The sequence below is a fragment of the Salmo trutta genome, chromosome 3 (assembly GCF_901001165.1).
Source record: "Salmo trutta chromosome 3, fSalTru1.1, whole genome shotgun sequence".
Lineage (NCBI taxonomy): Eukaryota > Metazoa > Chordata > Actinopteri > Salmoniformes > Salmonidae > Salmo > Salmo trutta.
In genome coordinates this window covers 13,396,245-13,421,244 of record NC_042959.1, presented here as the reverse complement: position 1 = coordinate 13,421,244, position 25,000 = coordinate 13,396,245, and the positions used below count along the sequence as shown (strand labels likewise).

Sequence of the window (25,000 nt, the reverse complement as noted above, 5' to 3'; positions counted from 1 at the left end):
CTATCTATCTAACACACATCCTTCTAGTTCTGTCTATCTATCTATCTATCTATCTGTCTCTGTCTCTGTCTAACACACATCCTTCTAGTTCTCTGTCTGTCTGATACACACCCTTCTAGTCCTCTGTCTATCTATCTGTCTGCCACACATCCTTCTAGTTCTCTGTCTATCTGTCTGCCACACATCCTTCTAGTTCTCTGTCTATCTGTCTGCCACACATCCTTCTAGTTCTCTGTCTATCTGTCTGCCACACATCCTTCTAGTTCTCTGTCTATCTGTCTGCCACACATCCTTCTAGTTCTCTGTCTATCTGTCTGCCACACATCCTTCTAGTTCTCTGTCTATCTGTCTGCCACACATCCTTCTAGTTCTCTGTCTATCTGTCTGCCACACATCCTTCTAGTTCTCTGTCTATCTGTCTGCCACACATCCTTCTAGTTCTCTGTCTATCTGTCTGCCACACATCCTTCTAGTTCTCTGTCTATCTGTCTGCCACACATCCTTCTAGTTCTCTGTCTATCTGTCTGCCACACATCCTTCTAGTTCTCTATCAATCTAACACACAGCTGTGTCCCAAATGGCACCCTATTCCCTAAATAGTGCACTACATTTGACCAGGGTCCATAGTGCTCTTGTCAAATGTATCCTAATGTACTCTACAGGGAATAGGGTGCCATTTGGGACACAGACATAGCCAATTGATTGCCAATGTGACTAATTAAGCTTACCGTCAATAACTCGTCCCAATTAAGACAGGAACTTGGACTCAGGCACGGCATACCTCCAGGTTCCATATTGATCCCTCGCTCCCAGGCTTCCGTTCAAGTCCAATCAGACTAGCCCCACTAACACACTTCCCTCCCCAACCCATCTGCCTCCTCTGCCTTCCCGTCTGGCTGTCAGTCAACAAGTGGTGTAATCAAGAACGCCTGCCTGCAGACAAAGCGAGTAACAAATCAAAACCATCAGACTCCATTATTGCTTCCTGCTTGTGACATAAAGGCTAATCTGTCCAGAGCCAATCAAACCAAACAGCCAGGTTGAAGATTTTTTAAAGAGACAGGAACCAGTTTGGTTATGGTGTGATTTTATTTATTTGTGTTTAATTGCAGCAGTGTGTTCTGTTTTGTGCATGTCTCATTGAGGCCTTGGCCTACCTTGTATGTTGGAAACATCCACCTCCATCCATTTTAAAGGCAACACAGAGGGAGGTGTGACAACAGGGTTAAGGTTACAAGTGATTCATTGTCCTTCTGTCTGTTTTTTCTGCTATAGTAAATCAAATCACCTTTCTATCTGTTTTTCTCTCTCTCCTCCATCTCTCCCTTTTTTCTTTCTGTTTTTTTTTCTCTCTCTCTCTCCTTCTTTCTGGATCTCTCTATCCAATCACCATTTATCCTTTCTCTTCTTCTCTCTCCTTACTCTTTCTTTTTTCATTCTTTCACTCCTTTCCCCTCTCTCTCATTCTCTCCTTCCCCTTACACTCCTCCTCTCTCTTTCTTCCCCCTCTCTCTGAGGTATGACAGCGTTACTTTATTCTCCTGATCCTCATCTGTGAAGCTGTTAGGCTTCCTGTCGCTTCCTGAAAAACATACTCCCTCTGGCACTATGACAGACAGAAAGACTGACAGACAGACAGACTGCAGCGATACCCAAGCTAAATTACCAGAATGGCTCTGGCATTTCTTCTATCCTTACCTAGGATGCATCCCAAATGACACCCTATTCCTTATATAGGGCACTACTGCTTCATAGGGCCCTTGTCAAAATAAGTGCATTATAGGGTGCCATTTGAGACAGCCTTAGACTAGCCTACAACCTTGAATGGAAACACCACCTGCTCATTATAATCTTAAAATATGGCTATATGAGTTCTATATGAGTAAATGAAGGGGTGAAATCATTCTATTACCACATGTATGGTGAATTGTATTGATTTAGTTTTCATACATTTGGCTTAGAACAATATGCATCAGCTCTCCAGTTTGGTCTAGCCAATCACTTTCTCCTTGCGTTTATCATGACTTTCAAATCAGAGAGTACAAAGAAGTCATTACACTTTCAAAGAACACAAGAGAACACATACCGTTCTATACAGCTCACAATAATAAAAGTTATGTAATGAATTTACATTGATACTCCTCCTACCACTTCCTTTGTTTGCTTTCTTTGCTATGTGGTGAGATTTGCACTACAGTGGATTAGATATGCTAAAGGCACATGAATCATGAACATTCCTCTTGAGAGGGAGGTAGCAGGTCATATATGGTGCTATGTCGGTGTGTAGCAGGCCTGTCCTATGGTGAGGGTTTGAGGGAGCCCTTTGTCCGTTGATCACACACTAGTATCTTTTTTCAAAATTCTTGGCTAACGTGATCAACCCATAGAAAAACAATTATGAGGCCCTTTTTACATCAGCAGTTGTCAGCAGTTGTCACCATCCTCGCCATCATCACTCCTGTCCCTAGCATCCAACTCGGCTGCCAGCAGAATAGATGCCTTCACCGGGAGCAGGCAATCTGAAGCTAGAGACCTGGATGCTCTCCGTTTCTTTTTTCTTCAGCTAGCTAACCATTAACTGTTCTTTTTTCTTCAGCTAGCTAACCATTAACTGTTCGTTTTTCTTCAGCTAGCTAACCATTAACTGTTCTTTTTTCTTCAGCTAGCTAACCATTAACTGTTCTTTTTTCTTCAGCTAGCTAACCATTAACTGTTCGTTTTTCTTCAGCTAGCTAACTGTTAACTGTTCTTTTTTCTTCAGCTAGCTAACCGTTAACTGTTCTTTTTTCTTCAGCTAGCTAACCATTAACTGTTCTTTTTTCTTCAGCTAGCTAACCGTTAAAACCTGTTGGGGATTTTATCCCGGTATTGGGATTCATTGTCAAGAGACCATGGCGGGAAATTCAAAACTGCAAGAATCTAATAATTTCAATTTCTCAAACAATCAACTATTTTTCACCATTTGAAAGATAAACATCTCCTAAATCCAACCACATTGTCCGATTTCAAAGAGGCTTTACGGCGAAAGCATAAAGTTAGGTTATGTTAGGAGAGTACATTGAAAATAGCTGTGTGTAATGTTTTGTCAATTCAAAGACAGGCGTCACCAAAAGCAGATAACCAGCTAAAATTATGCACTAACCTTTGACAATCTTCCTCAGATGACACTCCTAGGACATTATGTTATACAATACATGCATTTTTTCTTCCATCAAGTTCATATTTATATCCAAAAACAGCATTTTACAGTAGCGGTGAAATTCAGAATTTTTTTCTCTCAAATGCTTCCGGTCAATCAACGTTACAATTTACAAAATTACTATTTGAAAACATTGGTAAATTATAATATTGTCATTCAAATAATTATAGTTTAACATTTCGTAAATGCTACTGCATTGCCAGATTTCAAAATAACTTTACTGGGAAATCACACTTTGCAATAAACGGGGTGCTGTGCTAAGAACAATAGGCTAGGATATACAGGTTAGCACCATCTTGTAACCATCTAATATCAATAATACTATTGTCAATAATCCTTTACCTTTGATTATCTTCATCCATTGGCACTTCCAGAAATCCCAGGTCCACAACAAATGTGGTTTCTTTCGACAAAGTTCATAATTGATGTCCAAATAACTCCAAGTTGTTAGGCTTCGGTAGGCTACTGAAAGTAGGGCGGGGGGGGGAAGTCACGACGAAAAGTAAAAAAAATAATCTATTTACGTTTGTTCAAACATGTCAAACGTTGTTTAGCATCAATCTTTAGACCCATTTTTAACGTGAAACATGAGCAATGTTTCAACCCGACCTCTCCTGTGTCTTGAAAAACGTTTTTGAAAAATGTCTCGCCTCACATGATTGCGCAGGTGCAGGCAATAATGAAGTGACGACATCCCAGGGACGTCAACTTCTCTTCCTTGTCATCCGGTCTCTGTTCATCATAGACGCTTCAAACAACTTTATAAAGATCGTTGACATCTAGTGGAAGCCGTAGGAAGTGCGAAATGAATCCTTTGTCACTGTGTTATCTATTAGCAATGACTCGAAAAATAGTACAGCCACAAAATTATTTTGTTTTTCTCAGGTTTTTGCCTGCCATATGAGTTTTGTTATACTTACAGACACCATTCAAACAGTTTTAGAAAATTCAGAGTGTTTTCTATCCAAATCTGGTAATAATATGCATATCCTAGCTTCTGAGTTGGTGTAGGAGGCAGTTAAAAATGGGCACATATTTTTTCTAAATTCTCAATACTGCCCCCTAGCCCCAACAGGTTTTAACTGTTATTTTTTCTTCAGCTAGCTAACCATTAACTGTTCTTTTTTCTTCAGCTAGCTAACCGTTAACTGTTCTTTTTTCTTCAGCTAGCTAACTGTTAACTGTTCTTTTTTCTTCAGCTAGCTAATTGTTAACTGTTCTTTTTTCTTCAGCTAGCTAAGTGTTAACTGTTCTTTTTTCTTCAGCTAGCTAACCGTTAACTGTTCCTTTTTCTTCAGCTAGCTAACCATTAACTTCTTTTTTCTTCAGCTAGCTAACTGTTAACTGTTCTTTTTTCTTCAGCTAGCTAACTGTTAACTGTTCTTTTTTCTTCAGCTAGCTAACCGTTAACTGTTCTTTTTTCTTCAGCTAGCTAATTGTTAACTGTTCTTTTTTCTTCAGCTAGCTAACTGTTAACTCTTCTTTTTTCTTCAGCTAGCTAACTGTTAACTGTTCTTTTTTCCCCTTATTTTTGTCTGTATACTGCAATACAGCTTTTAGCTGTGAAAGTGTACAAGACAGCCTGACCAATACTAAAATCCTTGATATACAGTATAAGGTTTTCTGCAGATACCCAGCCTAAAATCCCCATGACCAATAAAGCAGAGGCAGAAGCACAGTGGCTAGGAAAAACTCTCTAGAAGGGGCAGAAAACACCATGTTCCTGTCTTGAAAGTTTGTAGCCGATATTATACTGAACAGATACTTCGTAAGACAATGAAACATTTAAATTAAAAACAGTCTTCACATTGGGATTAATTCAACACCCATCAATATTTATTACTAATCACACTTCCTCTCCTCTCCTACATTGTCTCTGTGACTGAAGTGTCTCTGACTGGAAGTACTTTGCTATGGTTTTATCAGTAACATTTCTGTTAAATTGGAAACAAGAAGAAACTACTTCAGCTTAAAGCCTCCTACTCTCTCCAGATGTCATTGTCTGAGAAAATATGTTAATACCCTACTTCATTTTCTGGAGACAATAACTGAGGAGAAAGCAATTTTACAGTTAGCTGAGGAGAAAGTGCCTTGGCTGTGTCTGATAAACAAGCTTATCCCTAATCCTAATTGTGTCAAAGGAAGGATTTACTACTTCATTTGATAAACAAGCACAGGGGCATCACATCTACAATGCCAAGTGCAATCAACACCCACACGGATACCAGGGCTGCTGTTTAACCTTGCAGTTGATCCATAGAGATGAAGCACTGATCCGGAGGCATAGGAGAGTGTACATAGTTACATATAGTGTGCATCCCAAATAGTACCCTATTCCCTACACAGTGCACTACTTTTGACCAGGGCCCCTGGTCAAAAGTAGTGCACAATGCAGGGAATAGAGTGCCATTTGGGATGCAATCAGTGTCCAAAAGGAAGTAATTGGAAGGACTTGACTGTAAAAGCTGTTTTGGTAACCTTACAAATTACACACCCTTTATCAGGTACCAAACAGTCATACTTGCGTGTGTGCTTGTGTTCCCCCATAGTCATTCTTAATGCTGAACCTTAAAGTGGTTACAGCCTTGAATGTTTTGGCCATTAGAAGAACCATACAAGCCATACAATAAAACAACGGTAGGCCCTTTGCATACAAACCAGCAGGATAGAACATGAAGCGTAGCCTACGAGCCGATCACTGGTGACCGTCAGTCAGGGCAGGGGCGGGCATTAATTAATGTCACATATCCGTTTGCAAACAATATAAAAAAAAAATATTGAGTGAATAAAGCCGAATACAAACATTGTCTCTTTCTTGCTTAATTGAGCAAGGCATCTCCAAAATGCATGTGTTTCAGCCTAGCTTAGTGCTTTTTATGGTGGAGGGGCAGCCAGCGGAAATTTCAGAGCGTATTCGTTGGTAATGTTCTCTAGTTGCGCAGTGATTGGCTCAGTGTTCTGTCACTCATGGGGATGCTACATCACTGCAGAATCTACAGGTAGAGCTAGGCAGTTCAAACCCCCTTGGGTGCTGCCATAAATGTACATTAGAAATACCCCTCCAAGAAGGCTCAAGGTAATTGGCCACAGATAAAATGATGTCAACATCACACTTTCAAAATCTTAGCTAGCAAGCTAGACAATTCAGTCATCACCATGACTCACATCATCAATCTACTAGCAAAATGTCCATCCTTAACATTTGAAGATAAATTATAGATAAAACGTATCATTGCTCATTGGCCATTGGACATAAACATTACACAACAAGTTGGATATTGCAAATTCAACAATGAGTGGTTTGGAAGGAATCAGTGGCTAACTGCAAGCGTTGCAATCACTATTTTGCTTCCCCTGCCTGCTATTTGGTGGAGAAGGTGTGTGGTCCAGGTCTGGGTTTAAGGGTTTAAAACATCTGTCTGAAAGGGTCTCTTTTCCACAGTGGTGGAAAAAGTACCCAATTGTCATACTTGAGTCAAAGTATAGATACCTTAATAGAAATTTACTCAAGTAAACATGAATGTCACCCAGTAAAATACTACTTGAATAAAAGTCTAAAAGTATTTGGTTTTAAATATACTTAAGTATCAAAAGTAAATGTAATTGCTAAAATATACTTAAGCATCAAAAGTAGTAGTAAAAGTATAAATTATTTCAAATTCCTTAAATTAAGCAAAGCAGAAGGCACCATTTTCTTGTTTTTTAAATGTACGATTTGCCAGGGTCACACTCCAACACTCAGACATTATTTACAAAAGATGCATTTGTGTTTAGTGAGTCCGCCAGATCAGAGTCAGTAGGGATGACCACGTGTTCTCTTGATAACTACATCAATTTCACAATTTCCCTGTCCTGCTAAACATTCAAAATGTAACATGTACTTTGGGTGGTCAGGGAAAATGTATGGAGTAAAAAGTACAATATTTTATTTAGGAATGTATTGAAGTAAAAGTAAAAGTTGTCAAAAGTATAAATAGTAAAATAAAGTACAGATACCCCAAGAAACTACTTAAGTAGTATTTTTACTTAAGTACTTTACACCACTGCTTTTCCAAGCTTAAAAGGATAAACATTCACAAGCAACACCAAGGGCCAGAAAAGGTTGAATATACTGTATTAGCAATGCTGTCAATCAAGCATGACTTCTGCCACATTCAAAACAACTGGAAACGGGGAAATCACAGATTTCAGTGAGTTATTGACAACTGGGAACTCTGAAAAAATGATCTCTGACAGGAAAAATAGGTTTTGAACGTCATCCAACTCGGAATTCCAAGTTGGGAATTCGGGCCTCTTTCTAGAGCGCTGACCTGAAGATTACTGACGTCATGATTTGACCTTGTTTTTTTCTGAATTCCCAGTTGTCTTGAAAGCACCATAAATCCAGAGAACGCTAGACTTTGATGACAAAATTCGCCCACAAGAAGCACCACTGCGTCGCCTTCCTGTTCAAGTGAGCACAGCACAACAGCGTTGAGTCCAAAAATGTACTGTATGCTGCTGCATAAATTATGTAATATGCCAGGGAGATATGTAAACTGTAGCTAAGAAAGTAATGCTAAGTGTATGTTGTGTAGTAAGCTGTTAGTAGCCCATGTGCCTCAGAACTTAGCCTATCAATCTGACTTGGTGGTGCACATGTGGCCTATAGCCTGTTTTAGAGAAATGTCATCATCGAATTTTGTAAGATACTTCTTTGTCTGCTTATATGCCCCCTTTATTCATCCTAGTGTTCTGACTTGGTGTATTAGGGAGAATTCTGTAAGAACGGCCCATGTTCTGAATTCTGTCATTTCAATAGTGCTGAAGAAATATTTATATTTACTACATCCATCTTAGCTCACTCATTAATGTAATTACGGATTGCCTTTTATCCGCTCATCATTCCCGTATTCCATGGTTTGCACATCTCAATTGTTATAGGCCTATTGCTTATATACATCTATCTCATTACTGTCTTATTCATCATTCTAGGCAATATTGAAATGATTTCATTGCTTTGCTTACTTTGTGTATTGTAATACTGTCACGTCCTGACCAGTTTAGGGAGTATTTGCTATTGTAGTTTGGTCAGGACGTGGCAGAGGGTATTTTGTTTATGTGTTTCGGGGTGGTGGTGTATGTAGTAGGGTGTTGGTTTAGTTAGTTCCGGGTTTTTGGGGTTATGTTCTAGGTTTGTATTTCTATGTGGTCTCTAGTCTTTTGTATTTCTATGTCTAGTTTATTGGGGTTGGACTCTCAATTGGAGGCAGGTGTTTTCTAGTTGCCTCTGATTGAGAGTCCTATATATGGGAATGTGTTTGGTTAAGTGTTTGTGGGAGATTGTTTCTTGTTTTGCCTGTGTGAGCCTGACAATACTGTTTTGTTGTTCGTGAGTTCTTCGTTTTTGTTATTTTGGTGTTCTCTTTATTTAAAAATAAATACAAGATGAGCATCCACATTCCTGCTGCGTTTTGGTCCTCTATTCCCGACGACAACCGTTACAAATACACAAAGAACATAAATGTAAAAATGTTTGTGTATGTTCAAAAGTAAAAACTCCTATTGGCTTTCGTTATTATTGAAGGAGAATGCGGTTATTATCGACTTACAAATCCACAATGAGTCAGTAGTAACCACATTTGTTTAAGCAAGTCAGCCATATCAGCTATGGTTTTTAGAAAGGCAGTAAATGAGGCTGAATGAAGTGTTTCGCTGCCGCTCAAGGCTCCGCTAGCCAGGTGTAGCAGTAGTAAGGATTCACTCCAAAGTGCTGAAAGGAAAGCTCTGCCGTTGGGACAGCTTTATGTAGGCCCTAACGTTTTGTGGGCACCTTTGTCACTGTTATAGTGCAATTAATGTATTGCTTAGTGTTGTGTAGTGGCTTTGCTGGCATTCATTAAAAAACACATGTAAACAGTGCAATTACGCAAAGATTATGTGGTGCACAGTGGCGGTGTCACGTCCTGACCATAGAAAGATGTTATACTCTATGGTAGAGTAGGTCAGGGTGTAACAGTTTTTTTTTCTGTTTTCTATTTCTATGTTGTCAGGTTCTAGTTCTGTATTTCTATGTTGGGGTTTAGTTTGGGATGATCTCCAATTAGAGGAAGCTGGTCCTCGTTGTCTCTAATTGGAGATCATACTTAAGTAGGGTTTTTTCCACCTGGGTTTGTGGGAGATTGTATTTCTGAGTTAGTGTATGTTTCTACTCTGTGTCACGGTTTGTTGTTTCTTTTCATTCAGTTTATTGTGTATGTATTGCAAAGTTTCACAGTGAAAATAAAATGTGGAATGACACACACACTGCACTTTGCTCCGCTTCTCCTTTCGACAACCGTGACAGGCGGTTCTAGACCATTTCAACTGGGGGGGCCAAGCTGGGGCCAGTTGTACTGTTAGAGGGTCCAGTTACATTAGACGTTATTGTTGTCATATCGTTTTCTTCACTGCATTGCAGGCATTAGCAACCAAAATACCATGTTCATAATCATTAGTGTTCTGCATTGCCACTGTCTAATAACAGATGTAAAAAAAGAACAATAGCAAAAATTATTTATGTAAAAATTATTTCATACTCCACATTTAGGGGGGCCACAAGGGGGGTCCAAAATTGTTGTCACAGGGACACTGCCCCCCCCCCCGAACCGCCCCTGGTGGTGCATAAATCCCACATAGGTGCATTTGAATGGATTACGTAGAATGATGTCAAATTCAGATGTAAGAAAACGTTATACACTAATAAAACACTAGATGAACCAAGGAACCATAGCCATTATGACAGTTTCAATCCAATTCAAAGTATATAAAACAACATAGAAACAGACCCCCCAGCGTCGCCTGAGAGGCGTGGGTGCGTTCGGTAGGTAGGGGCCGGAGTTGAAGTCACCGCTCGGTATCATAGCAGCCGAGGACAAGCGGGCATCAGCAGCGCGCGAGAGAAAGAGCGGAGGAGAGAGAAGACAGCGACTGCAGTTGCATGCTCTCTCTCGACGTTGGATGGATGTTTTTGTAAGAGCATCTGCAACTGGGAAAAAAGGAGTGGGGAAGAGGAGGTATACACTAACTCACCAAGGAAAGATCTATGCTTGGATTTCGGCTCTTTTTTCTTCGCCAATGCAAAAGGAAATATGCAGCGAAGCTTCACCCTCCTGTACACCAGTTTTCTGGGGATGTGCTTGGGTTCGAGTTTTCCAAGTAACATCAATATAGGTAGGTGAAAAACACGCGTAAAATGAAGTCTGGCAAAATTATTTGAATTGTTTATTTATTTAGGCTACACATTTGGTTTCTTGGCATAAGCCTATTTGTATGGACAAATATTCCTTTTCCGAAGCTTTAAAGTTGTATTCAACATATTTTGCCGATACAACAGTCCAGAGATATTTATCTGTTCTGTGTTTGCGTTTAGTTTGCAGAGAGAAGTTTTATAAATAACCGTTGATTCTGTATCTTTCATAGGGGGACTATTCCCAACCGAATCTCACGAATATGAGGTGTTTCGGTTCGCGCTCTCGCACCATCAGGATATCCCCAAACTGGTGCCGCAGGTGGATATGGTCAAGATGGGCAACAGCTTCTCCATGACATATGCCTGTAAGTCTTTCCTTTTCCCCACGGTCTCTGTTATCCTCATCCCACCCATCCTTCCCAGTTATTTCCTAGTTTGCCTCATATGTTATTTAGTCAGTCATACGATCAATCTGTTGTTGTCCTGCTCAACGAGATCACTGGCCAAAGCTTGTCCTGAAATTATTGTCCTACTATTTAAATGTGTCTGTCATTGATAGTTGGAGATATCATATATGCAATTACAGCTGGTTATTCGCTCACTGTAAAGAGGGTCCGAAAATGTGTGCTTTTGTGGATCCATCTGTTTTGCTTTCTCTCTCTTTCTCGTCAGAGGCTGTGTGCGTGCTTGTGTGAGCGAGAGAGAGACCTCAGTGCAGTGAACAGATTTTTTCTGACAATCTACCCATATCAGTAGTATACATGTAGGCTACAAACATTAGAACCAGACGCAACAAAGCGGTTATATATATATATATATTACATGTATTATGATGTGTCACCCTTCCCCCTACACAAGCCAACATGCGCTTCCTGCGCTTGAAATATTGTCTGCCGTTAGCGCAGATCACCCAACCCCCTTTCCCACCGGCATTCAGGAGAAACCTGTTACCACAAAGCGCTTTTCCTAATTAGCGACGGATTTGTATTCGTTTAGCTTCAGCTGGCACCAGCTAGTTTCATTAAAGTGTTAAGCGCGCGGCTCAGGTTCGCTTTCTCATTACAGTAACCTAGCCAACAACGCCATACCACCAAATGGCTCCAACCGCCGTGACTCAGTCAAGTTCAGAAGGTTGTCTCTGTGCGTCTCAGGAACACGTCTAAATCAGGGCTCTAATTAATGGAACACTGTAGGAGAAATATTGCATCGTAGACCTTTCATTCGTTCACCCTTGGACATCATATTCTTTATGGATGAGGTCACTTACATGGGGGCGAGCGTGTAAGGTGACACTCAGACGCGTAAGGAGGATTTATAGTTTATTGCGAAGCACTGCGGATCAATGGCTGTCACCGGTCAAGCAGAGACGTTGCTCTCTTGTAAGTACATCAACCAACGAATCGATCACGTGTCGTCATCGCACCGCCTGTCTGCCCCTTGGATGCCCAAATCAAATCATGTTTAACCTAATCGTTTTAGTATTAGTGTCACAGTCACCTTCCTTTAACAGATGCAGACAATGACGCGTTTTCGTAACATGTTTTAAAGATCGAGGTGATCTGGTAGCCCAATCTATCCCGTCTGCTGAAAAGCAAAAATAACTTCACGAAAAATAACTTCATTTCTGCATTTAAGTTTATTTTTGTGTGCCAGCCTTCACTTTTGGGATTTTAAACAATAAGGTGCCCTTGAGTTTACTTTTTTTAATCTTAAATTGCTAAGTCTAAAGGTAGGCTATATCCCAGGTGCTCCATGCTGAACACCCTTAAAACGGGCATCAGGCCGATGCAGCTGGGCGCTGGCTCCAGATGAACCATACACAACACATTCTCCTCCCTGACAACTCTCTCTTTCCACACTAGTCTCCTCAGGACTGCTTGAAGTGCGACATTCAGTTTCACCGGCAGAGTTTTTAGACATTGATGACCGTGTTGTCTCTGTGTTTTGTTCCTACTCGGAGACAAGACTTGAATTTAAAGGCCGTTTTTATTCTGTTTCACATACTTGTCATGCGTTTCCTGAGATCTCTGATCTCTGATCTCTGATCTCTGCCTCTTAGAGATACAGTTCCCTTTTGAAAAGAAATGGCAATCAGAAAAAAACGAAACAGTTGATGTATTTTAAGTCACATATGATATCTAATGCAGTATTACTGTAACATATGATATCTAATGCAGTATTACTGTAACATATGATATCTAATGCAATATTACTGTAGCATATGATATCTAATGCAGTATTACTGTAACATATGATATCTAATGCAATATGACCGTATCATATGATATCTAATGCAATATGGCTGTAACATATGATATCTAATGCAATATGAAGGTAACATATGATATCTAATGCAATATGACTGTAATATATGACATCTAATGCGATATGACTGTAACCTATGATATCTAATGCAATATGACCGTAACAGCACATGAGGGATTCCCATTCAATCTACGGAGCCATACGTTTGAAATATAGGTGACCTGCTTCCATACACTTATATGGGAAGGATCTTCTAAAAGTCCACCCTTAGCTGATGACGTTGTGTAGATAATCAGTTGGCTGACAGGGACATGGTGTAGGCTACCCTACTGTCAGTGTCCATATCCATCTCTCCAGTGATATCTAACAAGAACTACCCCCTCCTCACACTCCAAATAAGGGTTACCTCCTCATCTTCATCACCCCCCTCACCCTCCTCACCCCCCTCACCCTCCTCTCTCAGACTATGGTCTTAGACACTGCGCTCTAATGAAAGGTAAATAATCCCATCACGGCCTTAGTAATGATGTATCTCTGTGAATGAAGCCAGAAGTGAACATGGTAGGCTACACACACACACACACACACACACACACACACACACACACACACACACACACACACACACACACACACACACACACACCACACCACACCACACCACACCACACCACACCACACCACACACACACACACACACATAGAGCATGAGGGGGAAGAAAAAGCATGTTTATCAGGATAAAAAAACATCACGACAGGCCTGATGGAAACAGAAAATGTTTCGGTAAACTTCTCAAATGTCGACAAAACAAAATACGGTAGACGAGGTGGGATCTTTTTGTGTCTGTAAAATAAATTCTGCGAGAAATGTCGGTGGAAACACTTTGATAGAATAACCATCATATGGAAGTAAACTTGGAGTCATGCGATGTCGTCAGAAAAGCATGAAGTTTATTAGGCTGCAGATGAAATAAGTTCTGATGAACTTCACAGGGTGGTGAAAGTGGAAAGCATACAGTTTATTAGGTTACAGATGAAATAAGTTCTGATGAACTTCACAGGGTGGTGAAAGTGGAAAGCATACAGTTTATTAGGTTACAGATGAAATAAGTTCTGATTAACTTCACAGGGTGGTGAAAGTGCACAGTGATGAGCTTGATGCTTCTTTCTGATAAATATCGAGGGTTGTATTCTGGTGACATGATCATTGATGCTTGACTGCTGTTTGAATTGAAATAATCTTGTTCTTTTGTCAATAATAATCTCATCATGTTGGCTGTACGTGCGCTCTAGCCAGCAGCGCTGACACAGTACTGGATCTGCACGTCGCCGTACCGGAGTGGGCACACTCCCGATATAATACCATTCTGGGTCAGTAGAGTTGAAAATGCCATGGAAACCCATTTCACTTGTATTTTTTATTCAGTACATGTAAATTTAACCACAAAATGTATTTTTATGTGCATTAGATCATCACACACAGTCTTTTATCTGCAGCAAATACATTTTATTGGAAACACATCTTTGGTGGGAAAATGCACATATAGTTTTAAGCAGATTTGAGAATATTCACATGAAAATCTGTCAACAGTTGGATGGAAACCTAACTTGTCTGAGTCTTTTAAAGGCCACTTGTATTTCTAAACAATTATTTTGTGCTAAACAACCCTTGAGCTGAGCTGGGTATTGGCAGCTGCTGTGATGACAACACATTCCCAGATTGTGGTGAGTGAGCAGTGATCTCGCTCCTCTCTGCTCCGTTGCTTCTCTCCGTCCCTAACGTGAAGGGACAGATCAGATCCTGTTAGCTGAGACAGACAGGCTTTGATGTGACATGCATCATGTAGCCTATCGGTTAGAGAGTTCATCCAGTAACCGAAAGGTTGCTGGTTCTAATCCCCGAGCTGTCTAGGTGAAAATCTGTCAAAGTGCCCTTAAGCACTTAACCCTAATTGTTCCTGTATGTCGCTCTGGATAAGAGCGTCTGCTAAATGACTAACATGTAAATAACACAAACAGTGACTCTGGTTAGAGGTGATGTACATACAGCAGAGAAGACAGCGACAACATTTCTCTCTGTGTGTTTTTGCTTCAAGAGGATGTAGAAAAGGTTAACATTAAAATACATTTTGAAATCTTGACTTTATGATGACCTACTTAGTGTGTGTATGAATGAAAGTTCATCCGTGTCCATATCTGTGTGTGTGTGTGTGTGGAATACGTGCATGTGTGTGTGTGTGTATTTGTTCATCTGTCAGTGTGTGTGTGCGTCTGGGTGTGTCTGTGTGTGTGTGCTTGCTTGCATGCATGTGTGTGTGTGTGTGTGTGCATTTGCATGTGTGTGTGTGTGTGTGTTTGTTTGAGTGTGTGTGTGTGTGTGTGTGTGTGTGTGTGTGTGTGTGCATTTGCATGTGTGTGTGTGTGTGTGTGTTTGAGTGTGTGTGTGTGTGGGTGTGAATAAGCCTGGGCAGTTATGGGCTATGACGTTAAAGGCAGTTAGAGGCAGTGGCTGAATGGCTCCTTGTGCCTGTGGATGAATGGAGCTCCTCCGGATGAGGGAGGTACTCATCAGCGGGGCTGAGGCCTGTATGGCTTGTACCCCAAATAGAACCCTATGCCCTATTTAGTGCATCGCTTTTGACCAAGGCTCACAGGGCCTAGATAGGGAATAGGTTGCGATATGGGCAGCAGTCTATATGACCACCCACTTCCTCCAGCCCTCCCCCTGCCTCCCCCTACCCTCACCCCTCACCATCTGCATCCCCCCTCCTCAACACCTGCTGGGGGAGACAGAGTAGGGCACAAGGGAGTCTAACAGTTGGGTGTTGGGTGAACTAGTAAAGGTGAGAGTAGACACAGAACAGAATAGATGGTGTAGAAGGAAAATGGCTGACGTTGAGGAAACTATGATGTATTTCTCCTGTTGAGTCATCGACAGTGTGTGTGTGTGTGTGTGCGCGCCCTGTGTGTGTATGTTTGTTCGTCTGTGTGTTATATGTGTGTGTGTGTCTTATATGTGTGTGTGTTTGTGTGTGTGTGTGTGTGTGTTTGTGTGTGTAGCCTACATGTTCATAGGAAGATCTAGCTTGACTCTCTTTCTACGTGTTTCCCTGGTTAAATATAACTGCAGTGGAATGGATCCCTTGAGTCAAACAGAGAGAGTACTAGTCAGTCTCCCCTTGGTTAGCGTTGACATCACCATAATCTGCTATTGACTGGCTTTAGAACAGGGACGGAGTGGAGGCATAAATAGCTGATTTCATGTCAAATCTCCTGCAGCCATTAGGTCATAACTCCAGTGTGGTGTTGAATTAATATGTCGGTGAGGTGTTGCTTTAACGTTGGTTATCTGGTGAAGAGATATTGTAAACAAAATACAATTTTACATTACAATTAAATACTTGTAATAAGAATTGCTAGCATGTATGACAAAATAAACATTTACAATTAAACTACATTAATAAAATAACAATTCCTTCATAACTGTAATACATATTATGCTAAAAAGAAGCCTCTGTTTTTTTCGGGTATCCTTCTAAGTGATCACATAGAGATACAAAATAAATACTATTAGCAATATGATTACCACAATGATCTATTCTAGTAATGTTATTTCTATGACTGACCAAACCAACCAGTTCTAGCATCACAACATCTAATTGGAATCCATAGCTAAGCAGATTCATGTTGTCACTATAATCTTCTGCTGCATAATTTCTCTTCTCTCTGAGGGATTTTCAAGGAAGTGTGTGTGTGTGTGTGTGTGTGTGTGTGTGTGTGTGTGTGTGTGTGTGTGTGTGTGTGTGTGTGTGTGTGAGAGAGAGAGAGAGAGCCAGGTCTGATCAATGGACTGGGGCCACACAAAGACATCCAGATCAATAAGAGGATAGAAAAGATCTTCCTCTCCAAATCTCCTGGCCTAGAGGACCAATAGGAATTAGTACTACAGTATTATAGCCTGGTCTAGAGGACCAATAGGAATTAGTACTACAGTATTATAGCCTGGTCTAGAGGACCAATAGGAATTAGTACTACAGTATTATAGCCTGGTCTAGAGGACCAATAGGAATTAGTACTACAGTATTATAGCCTGGTCTAGAGGACCAATAGGAATTAGTACTACAGTATTATAGCCTGGTCTAGAGGACCAACAGGAATTAGTACTACAGTATTATAGCCTGGTCTAGAGGACCAATAGGAATTAGTACTACAGTATTATAGCCTGGTCTAGAGGACCAACAGGAATTAGTACTACAGTATTATAGCCTGGTCTAGAGGACCAACAGGAATTAGTACTACAGTACTATAGCCTGGTCTAGAGGACCAATAGGAATTAGTACTACAGTATTATAGCCTGGTCTAGAGGACCAACAGGAATTAGTACTACAGTATTATAGCCTGGTCTAGAGGACCAATAGGAATTAGTACTACAGTACTATAGCCTGGTCTAGAGGACCAATAGGAATTAGTACTACAGTATTATAGCCTGGTCTAGAGGACCAACAGGAATTAGTACTACAGTATTATAGCCTGGTCTAGAGGACCAAAAGGAATTAGTACTACAGTATTATAGCCTGGTCTAGAGGACCAACAGGAATTAGTACTACAGTACTATAGCCTGGTCTAGAGGACCAATAGGAATTAGTACTACAGTATTATAGCCTGGTCTAGAGGACCAACAGGAATTAGTACTACAATATTATAGCCTGGTCTAGAGGACCAATAGGACTTAGTACTACAGTATTATAGCCTGGTCTAGAGGACCAATAGGAATTAGTACTACAGTATTATAGCCTGGTCTAGAGGACCAACAGGAATTAGTACTACAGTACTATAGCCTGGTCTAGAGGACCAACAGGAATTAGTACTACAGTATTATAGCTTGGTCTAGAGGACCAACAGGAATTAGTACTACAGTACTATAGCCTGGTCTAGAGGACCAGTAGGAATTAGTACTACAGTACTATAGCCTGGTCTAGAGGACCAACAGGAATTAGTACTACAGTATTATAGCCTGGTCTAGAGGACCAACAGGAATTAGTACTACAGTATTATAGCCTGGTCTAGAGGACCAACAGGAATTAGTACTACAGTATTATAGCCTGGTCTAGAGGACCAACAGGAATTAGTACTACAGTATTATAGCCTGGTCTAGAGGACCAACAGGAATTAGTACTACAGTACTATAGCCTGGTCTAGAGGACCAATAGGAATTAGTACTACAGTATTATAGCCTGGTCTAGAGGACCAACAGGAATTAGTACTACAGTATTATAGCCTGGTCTAGAGGACCAACAGGAATTAGTACTACAGTATTATAGCCTGGTCTAGAGGACCAACAGGAATTAGTACTACAGTACTATAGCCTGGTCTAGAGGACCAATAGGAATTAGTACTACAGTATTATAGCCTGGTCTAGAGGACCAACAGGAATTAGTACTACAGTATTATAGCCTGGTCTAGAGGACCAACAGGAATTAGTACTACAGTATTATAGCCTGGTCTAGAGGACCAACAGGAATTAGTACTACAGTATTATAGCCTGGTCTAGAGGACCAACAGGAATTAGTACTACAGTATTATAGCCTGGTCTAGAGGACCAACAGGAATTAGTACTACAGTACTATAGCCTGGTCTAGAGGACCAATAGGAATTAGTACTACAGTATTATAGCCTGGTCTAGAGGACCAACAGGAATTAGTACTACAGTACTATAGCCTGGTCTAGAGGACCAACAGGAATTAGTACTACAGTAGTATAGCCTGGTCTAGAGGACCAACAGGAATTAGTACTACAGTACTATAGCCTGATCTAGAGGACCAATAGGAATTAGTACTACAGTACTATAGCCTGGTCTAGATGACCAACAGGAATTAGTACTACAGTATTATAGCCTGGTCTAGAGGACCAACATGAATTAGTACTACAGTATTATAGCCTGGTCTAGAGGACCAACAGGAATTAGTACTACAGTATTATAGCCTGGTCTAGAGGACCAACAGGAATTAGTACTACAGTATTATAGCCTGGTCTAGAGGACCAACAGGAGTTAGTACTACAGTATTATAGCCTGGTCTAGAGGACCAACAGGAATTAGTACTACAGTATTATAGCCTGGTCTAGTGGACCAACAGGAATTAGTACTACAGTATTATAGCCTGGTCTAGAGGACCAACAGGAATTAGTACTACAGTATTATAGCCTGGTCTAGAGGACCAACAGGAATTAGTACTACAGTATTATAGCCTGGTCTAGAGGACCAACAGGAATTAGTACTACAGTACTATAGCCTGGTCTAGAGGACCAATAGGAATTAGTACTACAGTACTATAGCCTGGTCTAGAGGACCAACAGGAATTAGTGCTACAGTATTATTGTCAATACTCTCTAGGAGTTGTGGGGAGGGGGGAGTCAGGTGCAGGAGACCAAATATGCACTAGCAGAGGGTTTATTCCTGAGTCCAAACCTCCATGAACAGGCATAAAAACCAGAGGAAATAATCCACCCAAAAGGGCCGGAGCGCAGTCCAGAAAGAAACGCCAGTCCACATAAGACAAAGAAAATATAATGCAACCCCAAAACCACGACAGGTAAAACAAAACAATCCCGCACGAACCCAACCTGGTAGGCCGAGACTAAATAACCCACTAATGAACCTAACTCAAAGAGGTGAAACACAGGACAGACAAAACCAAACGAAAAGGGAAAAAGGGATCGGTGGCAGCTAGTAGACCGGTGACGACGACCTCTGAGCGCCGCCCGAACAGGGAGAGGAGCCACCTTCGGTAGAGGTAGTGACAATTATAGCCTGGTCTAGAGGACCAATAGGAATTAGTACTACAGTACTATAGCCTGGTCTAGAGGACCAACAGGAATTAGTACTACAGTATTATAGCCTGGTCTAGAGCAGAGGTTCTCAAACCTCTCCAGTTCAGGGCTACAAGAACATTGTGAAACGGCTGGGGGCGGTTTGAGAACCTCTGACCTATTGGTCACACTGGAATTATTACTTCAGTACTGTACTGCATGAGATGGAATGTTGTAGTGCTGGGATGATGTCACTGGGATGACAGAGCAGAGAATTCTCTCAAGTACACTGTCCAGTTAAGCAAGACGTCAGGAGATGACGTCAAAACCGGCCACTAGGGGCAATGGTGAGCACTATTATCATCAATGCCTTTTATCATTTAGATTTGTGCACCTCCTGTGTCCTCTCTCCTCCGTCTTCCCTCGCCTCCTTTTGAAAAAGGTCAAATTTAATTGAGGAGTGTGAATGTGGAGGGAAATGCACTTGCTTGAAATGAGAGGGAAATGAGAGGGTCCTCTGGCAGATATGTTGTTGTCTTAGGTCTCTCTTTATGTAGTGTTTTGCTGTCTCTCTTGTCGTGATGTGTGATTTGTCATATATATTTTTGTATTTTTAATCCCAGCCCCCGTCCATGCAGGAGGCCTTTTGCCTTTTGGTAGGCCGTCATTGTAAATAAGAATTTGTTCTTAACTGACTTGCCTAAATAAAAAAATAAAAAGACAAATTCTAAACTCTTCCACAGTAGGATTCACATCAGCATCCTCGATGAAAGGTGGCTATCGAGGAGGGGACGACACTCTTCCGTTCGTCTGCTAATGAACTGACACAATCCTTGATCACTTATCGGTTTCTATGTCACAAAGGAGAGTGAACGGAGGAGAGAGGATGGAGGACAATCTTTTGCCCAAATGAGAATCTCCCCAAGTAGGCTTGTGTTTTGCGTGGGCATTGTGGAAGGGGGTGGTGGATGGGCGTAAGCTGCGAACTCTGACACTGAGGGTTGCAGGTTCAATCCCAGGGCTAGACACTCGTTTAGTTTGAACCGTATCCAAAACCTTAAACCTTAACTTAACCATTTGGAATTAATGCCTTAATTTAACCTTAGATATCTCCACACATCAGATAGTGCCCGTGGCATTTTCCTGTAAAGATTATAAAAAAAATTGTAAAAAAACCCAAATACAATTCCATGTACAGATAAATAGTTAAGCATTTAAATGAAACAACTCCTTTGTAAGATACATGTTTTAAAATGAAACATGTATGGAAACAGGTGAATTAACACACCTTCATTTAGCATTCTCAAGCAAGCTAAAACCCACATGGTAGCAAAAACTAACTAGGCGAAATTGTTAGAAATTTAGAAATTAGAAAGAAAGTTAGAAATTATTTAAACACACTTTGCTTTAGGCTACTATTTACTAGTTATTGTAATCAAAACTTACCAGAAAGCATGTAGTCCTTGGCTCACAGTGTAGTAGTGTGTGCTCAATAGCATTTCATTAGTGTGCAAGATCTTGAGAATCAGCTGTACATGTGATGGAAGAATGCACTGTGCATGCAGAGGGTTGCAATCCATTGAATTGGGGATAGTTTAACCAAAATATGCCACAAGACCTAGAATTGCCTTATGTGTATCCCACAAAAAAGGTTCACTGTCATAACCTAACTTTTTTTGATGAATTTAAGCAAAATTCCCCAAATTCCCGGGCTTAACTTCCCATGGAAAAATTACTGAAATTTACCAGAAAGTTTCTAACCCTTTGCAGCCCCAATTATTACCGTGGTATATGGGTATTATCATAGAGTGTGATGCCTGGGGCCTAGAGAGACAGTCCACTCCTCTTCTTCTGTTGCAGTGTGGTGGTGATGTGCATCGTCCCTCTGGGTAGCTCTGGGAGTAGATGTGTAGAGAAAGAGAGAGTGTGTGTGTGTGGAGTTTAGGATTGAAAACAGAGAAACTGCTGTGGATTCTCCTCCATCACAGCTTACACTCTGCTTAGTGCCCTGTCTGTTTGCATGATCACTGCTTAGTGGAGGGCACACACACACACACACACACACACACACACACACACACACACACACACACACACACACACACACACACACACACACACACACACACACACACACACACACACACACACACACACACACACACACACAGGCACAATTACTGGAGACGGCACTTCATCAGATGCATTTAATGTATTATTCATTGCAGCTCATCCAAAGCCATCACTCTACGGAGTTAGAGGCATAAATATTTATTAATAACCATGTGGAAGGAATAAGAGGGCGGGAGCTTTTGTGTTTAAAAATACTCTTCTCGGGATAGGGGAACAGAGGGGGATTCACAGTGGGGAACTGGAAAAAGAGAGAGTGAGACAGGTTTTGGTTTGTATTCCCTACACACTACGTCCACCACTACCAGCACCACAACCACCCCCACAGGGCTAGAACCGTGCCCAAGAATGGTGTGTCTCAACTGGGCTGTGGGATTGAGGTGAGAGGGGCTGAGGCTGGAGCTTAATGGCTCGATTCAATCCGTAGTGCAGATGATCAGCGTTATAGCGTGTTTGACATTCACGGAGACTGCACTCACGGTAAATCCTGCATATGTAGCCGATGTGAGTAAGACCTTTAAACAGGTTAATATTCACAAAGCTGCAGGGCCAGACGGATTACCAGGCTGTGTACTCAGAGCATGTGCTGACCAGCTGGCAAGTGTCTTCACTGACACTTTCAACATCTCCCTGTCCGAGTCTGTAATACCAACATGTTTCAAGCAGACCACCATAGTCCCTGTGCCCAAGAACACTTAGGTAACCTACCTAAATGACTACTGACCCGTAGCACTCACGTCTGCAGCCATGAAATGCTTTGAAAGGCTGGTCATGGCTCACATCAACACCATCAGCCCAGACACCCTGGTCCCACTCCAATTCGCATACCACCCCAACAGATCCACAGATGACACAATCGCTATTGCACTCCACGCTTTCCAACCTGGACAAGAGGAACACCTATTTGAGAATGCTGGTCATAGCTCAGCGTTCAACACCAAAGTGCCCTCCAAGCTCATCACTAAGCTAAGGATCCTGGGACTGAACACCTCCCTTTGCAACTGGATCCTGGACTTCCTGACAGGCTGCCCCCATGTGGTGAGGGTAGGCAACAACACATCCACCATGCTGACCCTCAACTTGGGGACCCCTCAGGGGTGCGTGCTTAGTCCCCTCCTGTACTCCCTGTTCACCCACAATTGTGTGGTCCCCCACAATTGCACGACTCCAACACCATCATTAAGTTTGCTGACGACACGAAGGTGTTAGGCCTGATCACCGATGACGATGAGAAGGGCTATAGGAAGGAGGTCAGAGACCTGGCATTGTGGTGCCAAGACAACAACCTCTCCCTCAATGTCAGCTAGACAAAGGAGCCGATCGTGGATTACAGGAAACGGAGGGCCGAGCACACCCCCATTCACATTGACAGGGCTGTATTGGAGTGGGTCGAAAGCTTCAAGTTCAACACATCAACTCAGTCATGAAGAGGGCACGACAATGCCTCTTACCCCTCAGGAGGCTGAAAAGATTTGTCATGGGCCCTCAGATCCTCCAAAAGTTATATAGCTGCACCATCGAGAGTATCTTGACTGCTTGGCAACCGAACGCAAGGCGCTACAGAGGGTAGTGCGTACGGCCCAGTGCATCACTGGGGGTGACGAGCTCCCTGCCATCCAGGACCTCTATACAAGGCGGTATCAGAGGAAGGCCCTAAAAATGGTCAGACACCAGCCACCCAAGTCATACAGTAGACTGTTTTCTCTGCTAACGCACGGCAAGCAGTACCGATGCACAAAGTGTGTAACCGACAGGACCATGAACCACTTCTATCCCCAAGCCATCACACCATGTTAAATAGCTAGTTAAATAGTTAACCAAATACAGTGCATTCAGAAAGTAGACCCCTTGACTTTTTCCACATTTTGTTACATTACAGCCCTATTCTAAAATTGATTAAATCATTTTTAATGATGAAGCAAAAACTAATTTATGAAAAATATACTCAGTACTTTGTTGATGCACCTTTGGCAGCGATTATTGCCTCGAGTCCCATCTCCACAGAGGAACATCTGGCGTTCTGTCAGAGTGACCATCGGGTTCCCGATTGGAGCAGCGGTCTAAGGCCCTGCATCTCAGTGCTAGAGGTGTCACTACAGACACCCTGTTTCAAATCCAGGCTGTATCACAACTGGCTGTGATTGGGAGTCCCATATGGCGGCGCACAATTGGCCCAGCGTCGTCTGGGTTTGGCCGGGGTAGGCCGTCATTGTAAATAGAAATTTGTTCTTAACTGACTTGCCTAGTTAAATAAAGATTTAATTTAAAAAATCTTGGCCACCTCCCTGATCAAGGCCCTTCTCCCCCGATTGCTCAGTTTGGCTGGGCGGCCAGCTCTAGGAAGGGTCTTGGTGGTTTCAAACTTCTTCCATTTAAGAATGATGGAGGCCACTGTGTTCTTGGGGACCTTCAATGCTGCAGAATATTTGTGGTACCCTTCCCCTGGACACAATCCTGTCTCGGAGCTCCACGGGCAATTCCTTCAACCTCATGCCTTGGTTTTTTGCTCTGAAATGCACTGTCAACTGTGGGACCTTATATAGACATGTGTGTGCCTTTCCAAATGATGTCCAATCAATTTAATTTACCACAGGTGGACTCCAATCAAGTTGTAGAAACATCTCAATGATGATCAATGGAAACAGGATGCATCTGAGCTCAATTTGGAGTCTCATTGTGTGTAGATTTCAGATGTTTATTTATTCAATCAATTTTAGAATAAGGCTGTAACATAACAAAATGTGGAAAAAGGGAAGGGGTCTGAATACTTCCCGAATGCACTGTAGCTATCTGGACTACCTGCATTGACCCTTTTTGCACTAACTTTTTCGACTCATCACATACACTGCTGCTATTGTTTATTATCTATCTTGTTGCCTAATCACTTTATTCCTAGTTATTGTACATATCTACCTCAATTACCTCGTACCCTGCACATTGACTCTGTACTGGCACCATGTGTATACAGCCAAGTTATCATTACTCATTGTGTATTTATTATTACTTTTATTATTACATGTTATTAATTTTCTATTATTTCTCTATTTTCTCTCTATCTTTGCATTGTTGGGAAATCCAGGTATGTAGATTTTTTTCAGACCTCAAAAGTGGTCTCCTGATGTGGTTCAAGCATTGTTGTGGACTTAAAACATCAAATGTAATTGTTTTTCAGTGAAAACTGAAAATAACGCAAACCTGGAAAAACAAAACGTAGAAAACCAAATTTGGGAAAAAGCAGAATCAGGCAAAAAAAATCTAATAGATTTTATAGGGCCCTATATAACAAATATAAGCATGTGGCTGGTGTGAATCAGACTGTGTTGTCAATTCAAAGCAGGGGTGTTAAACACATTGTATCACACTCTTTACCAAGGTCCGGAGCATTGCAT

General features: G+C 41.6%; 1 protein-coding gene across 1 annotated transcript in view; it reads left to right on the top strand.

Annotated features, from left to right (window-relative positions):
• Positions 1-10,090: 10,090 nt before the first annotated feature.
• Positions 10,091-25,000, top strand: part of LOC115168483 (glutamate receptor 1) — a gene marked incomplete in the record, with an annotated part of 136,381 nt that continues 121,471 nt past the window's right edge. The window contains 2 exon segments of the mRNA XM_029723817.1: positions 10,091-10,390; positions 10,640-10,772. Of these exon segments, the coding sequence (XP_029579677.1) occupies positions 10,309-10,390; positions 10,640-10,772 (215 nt within the window).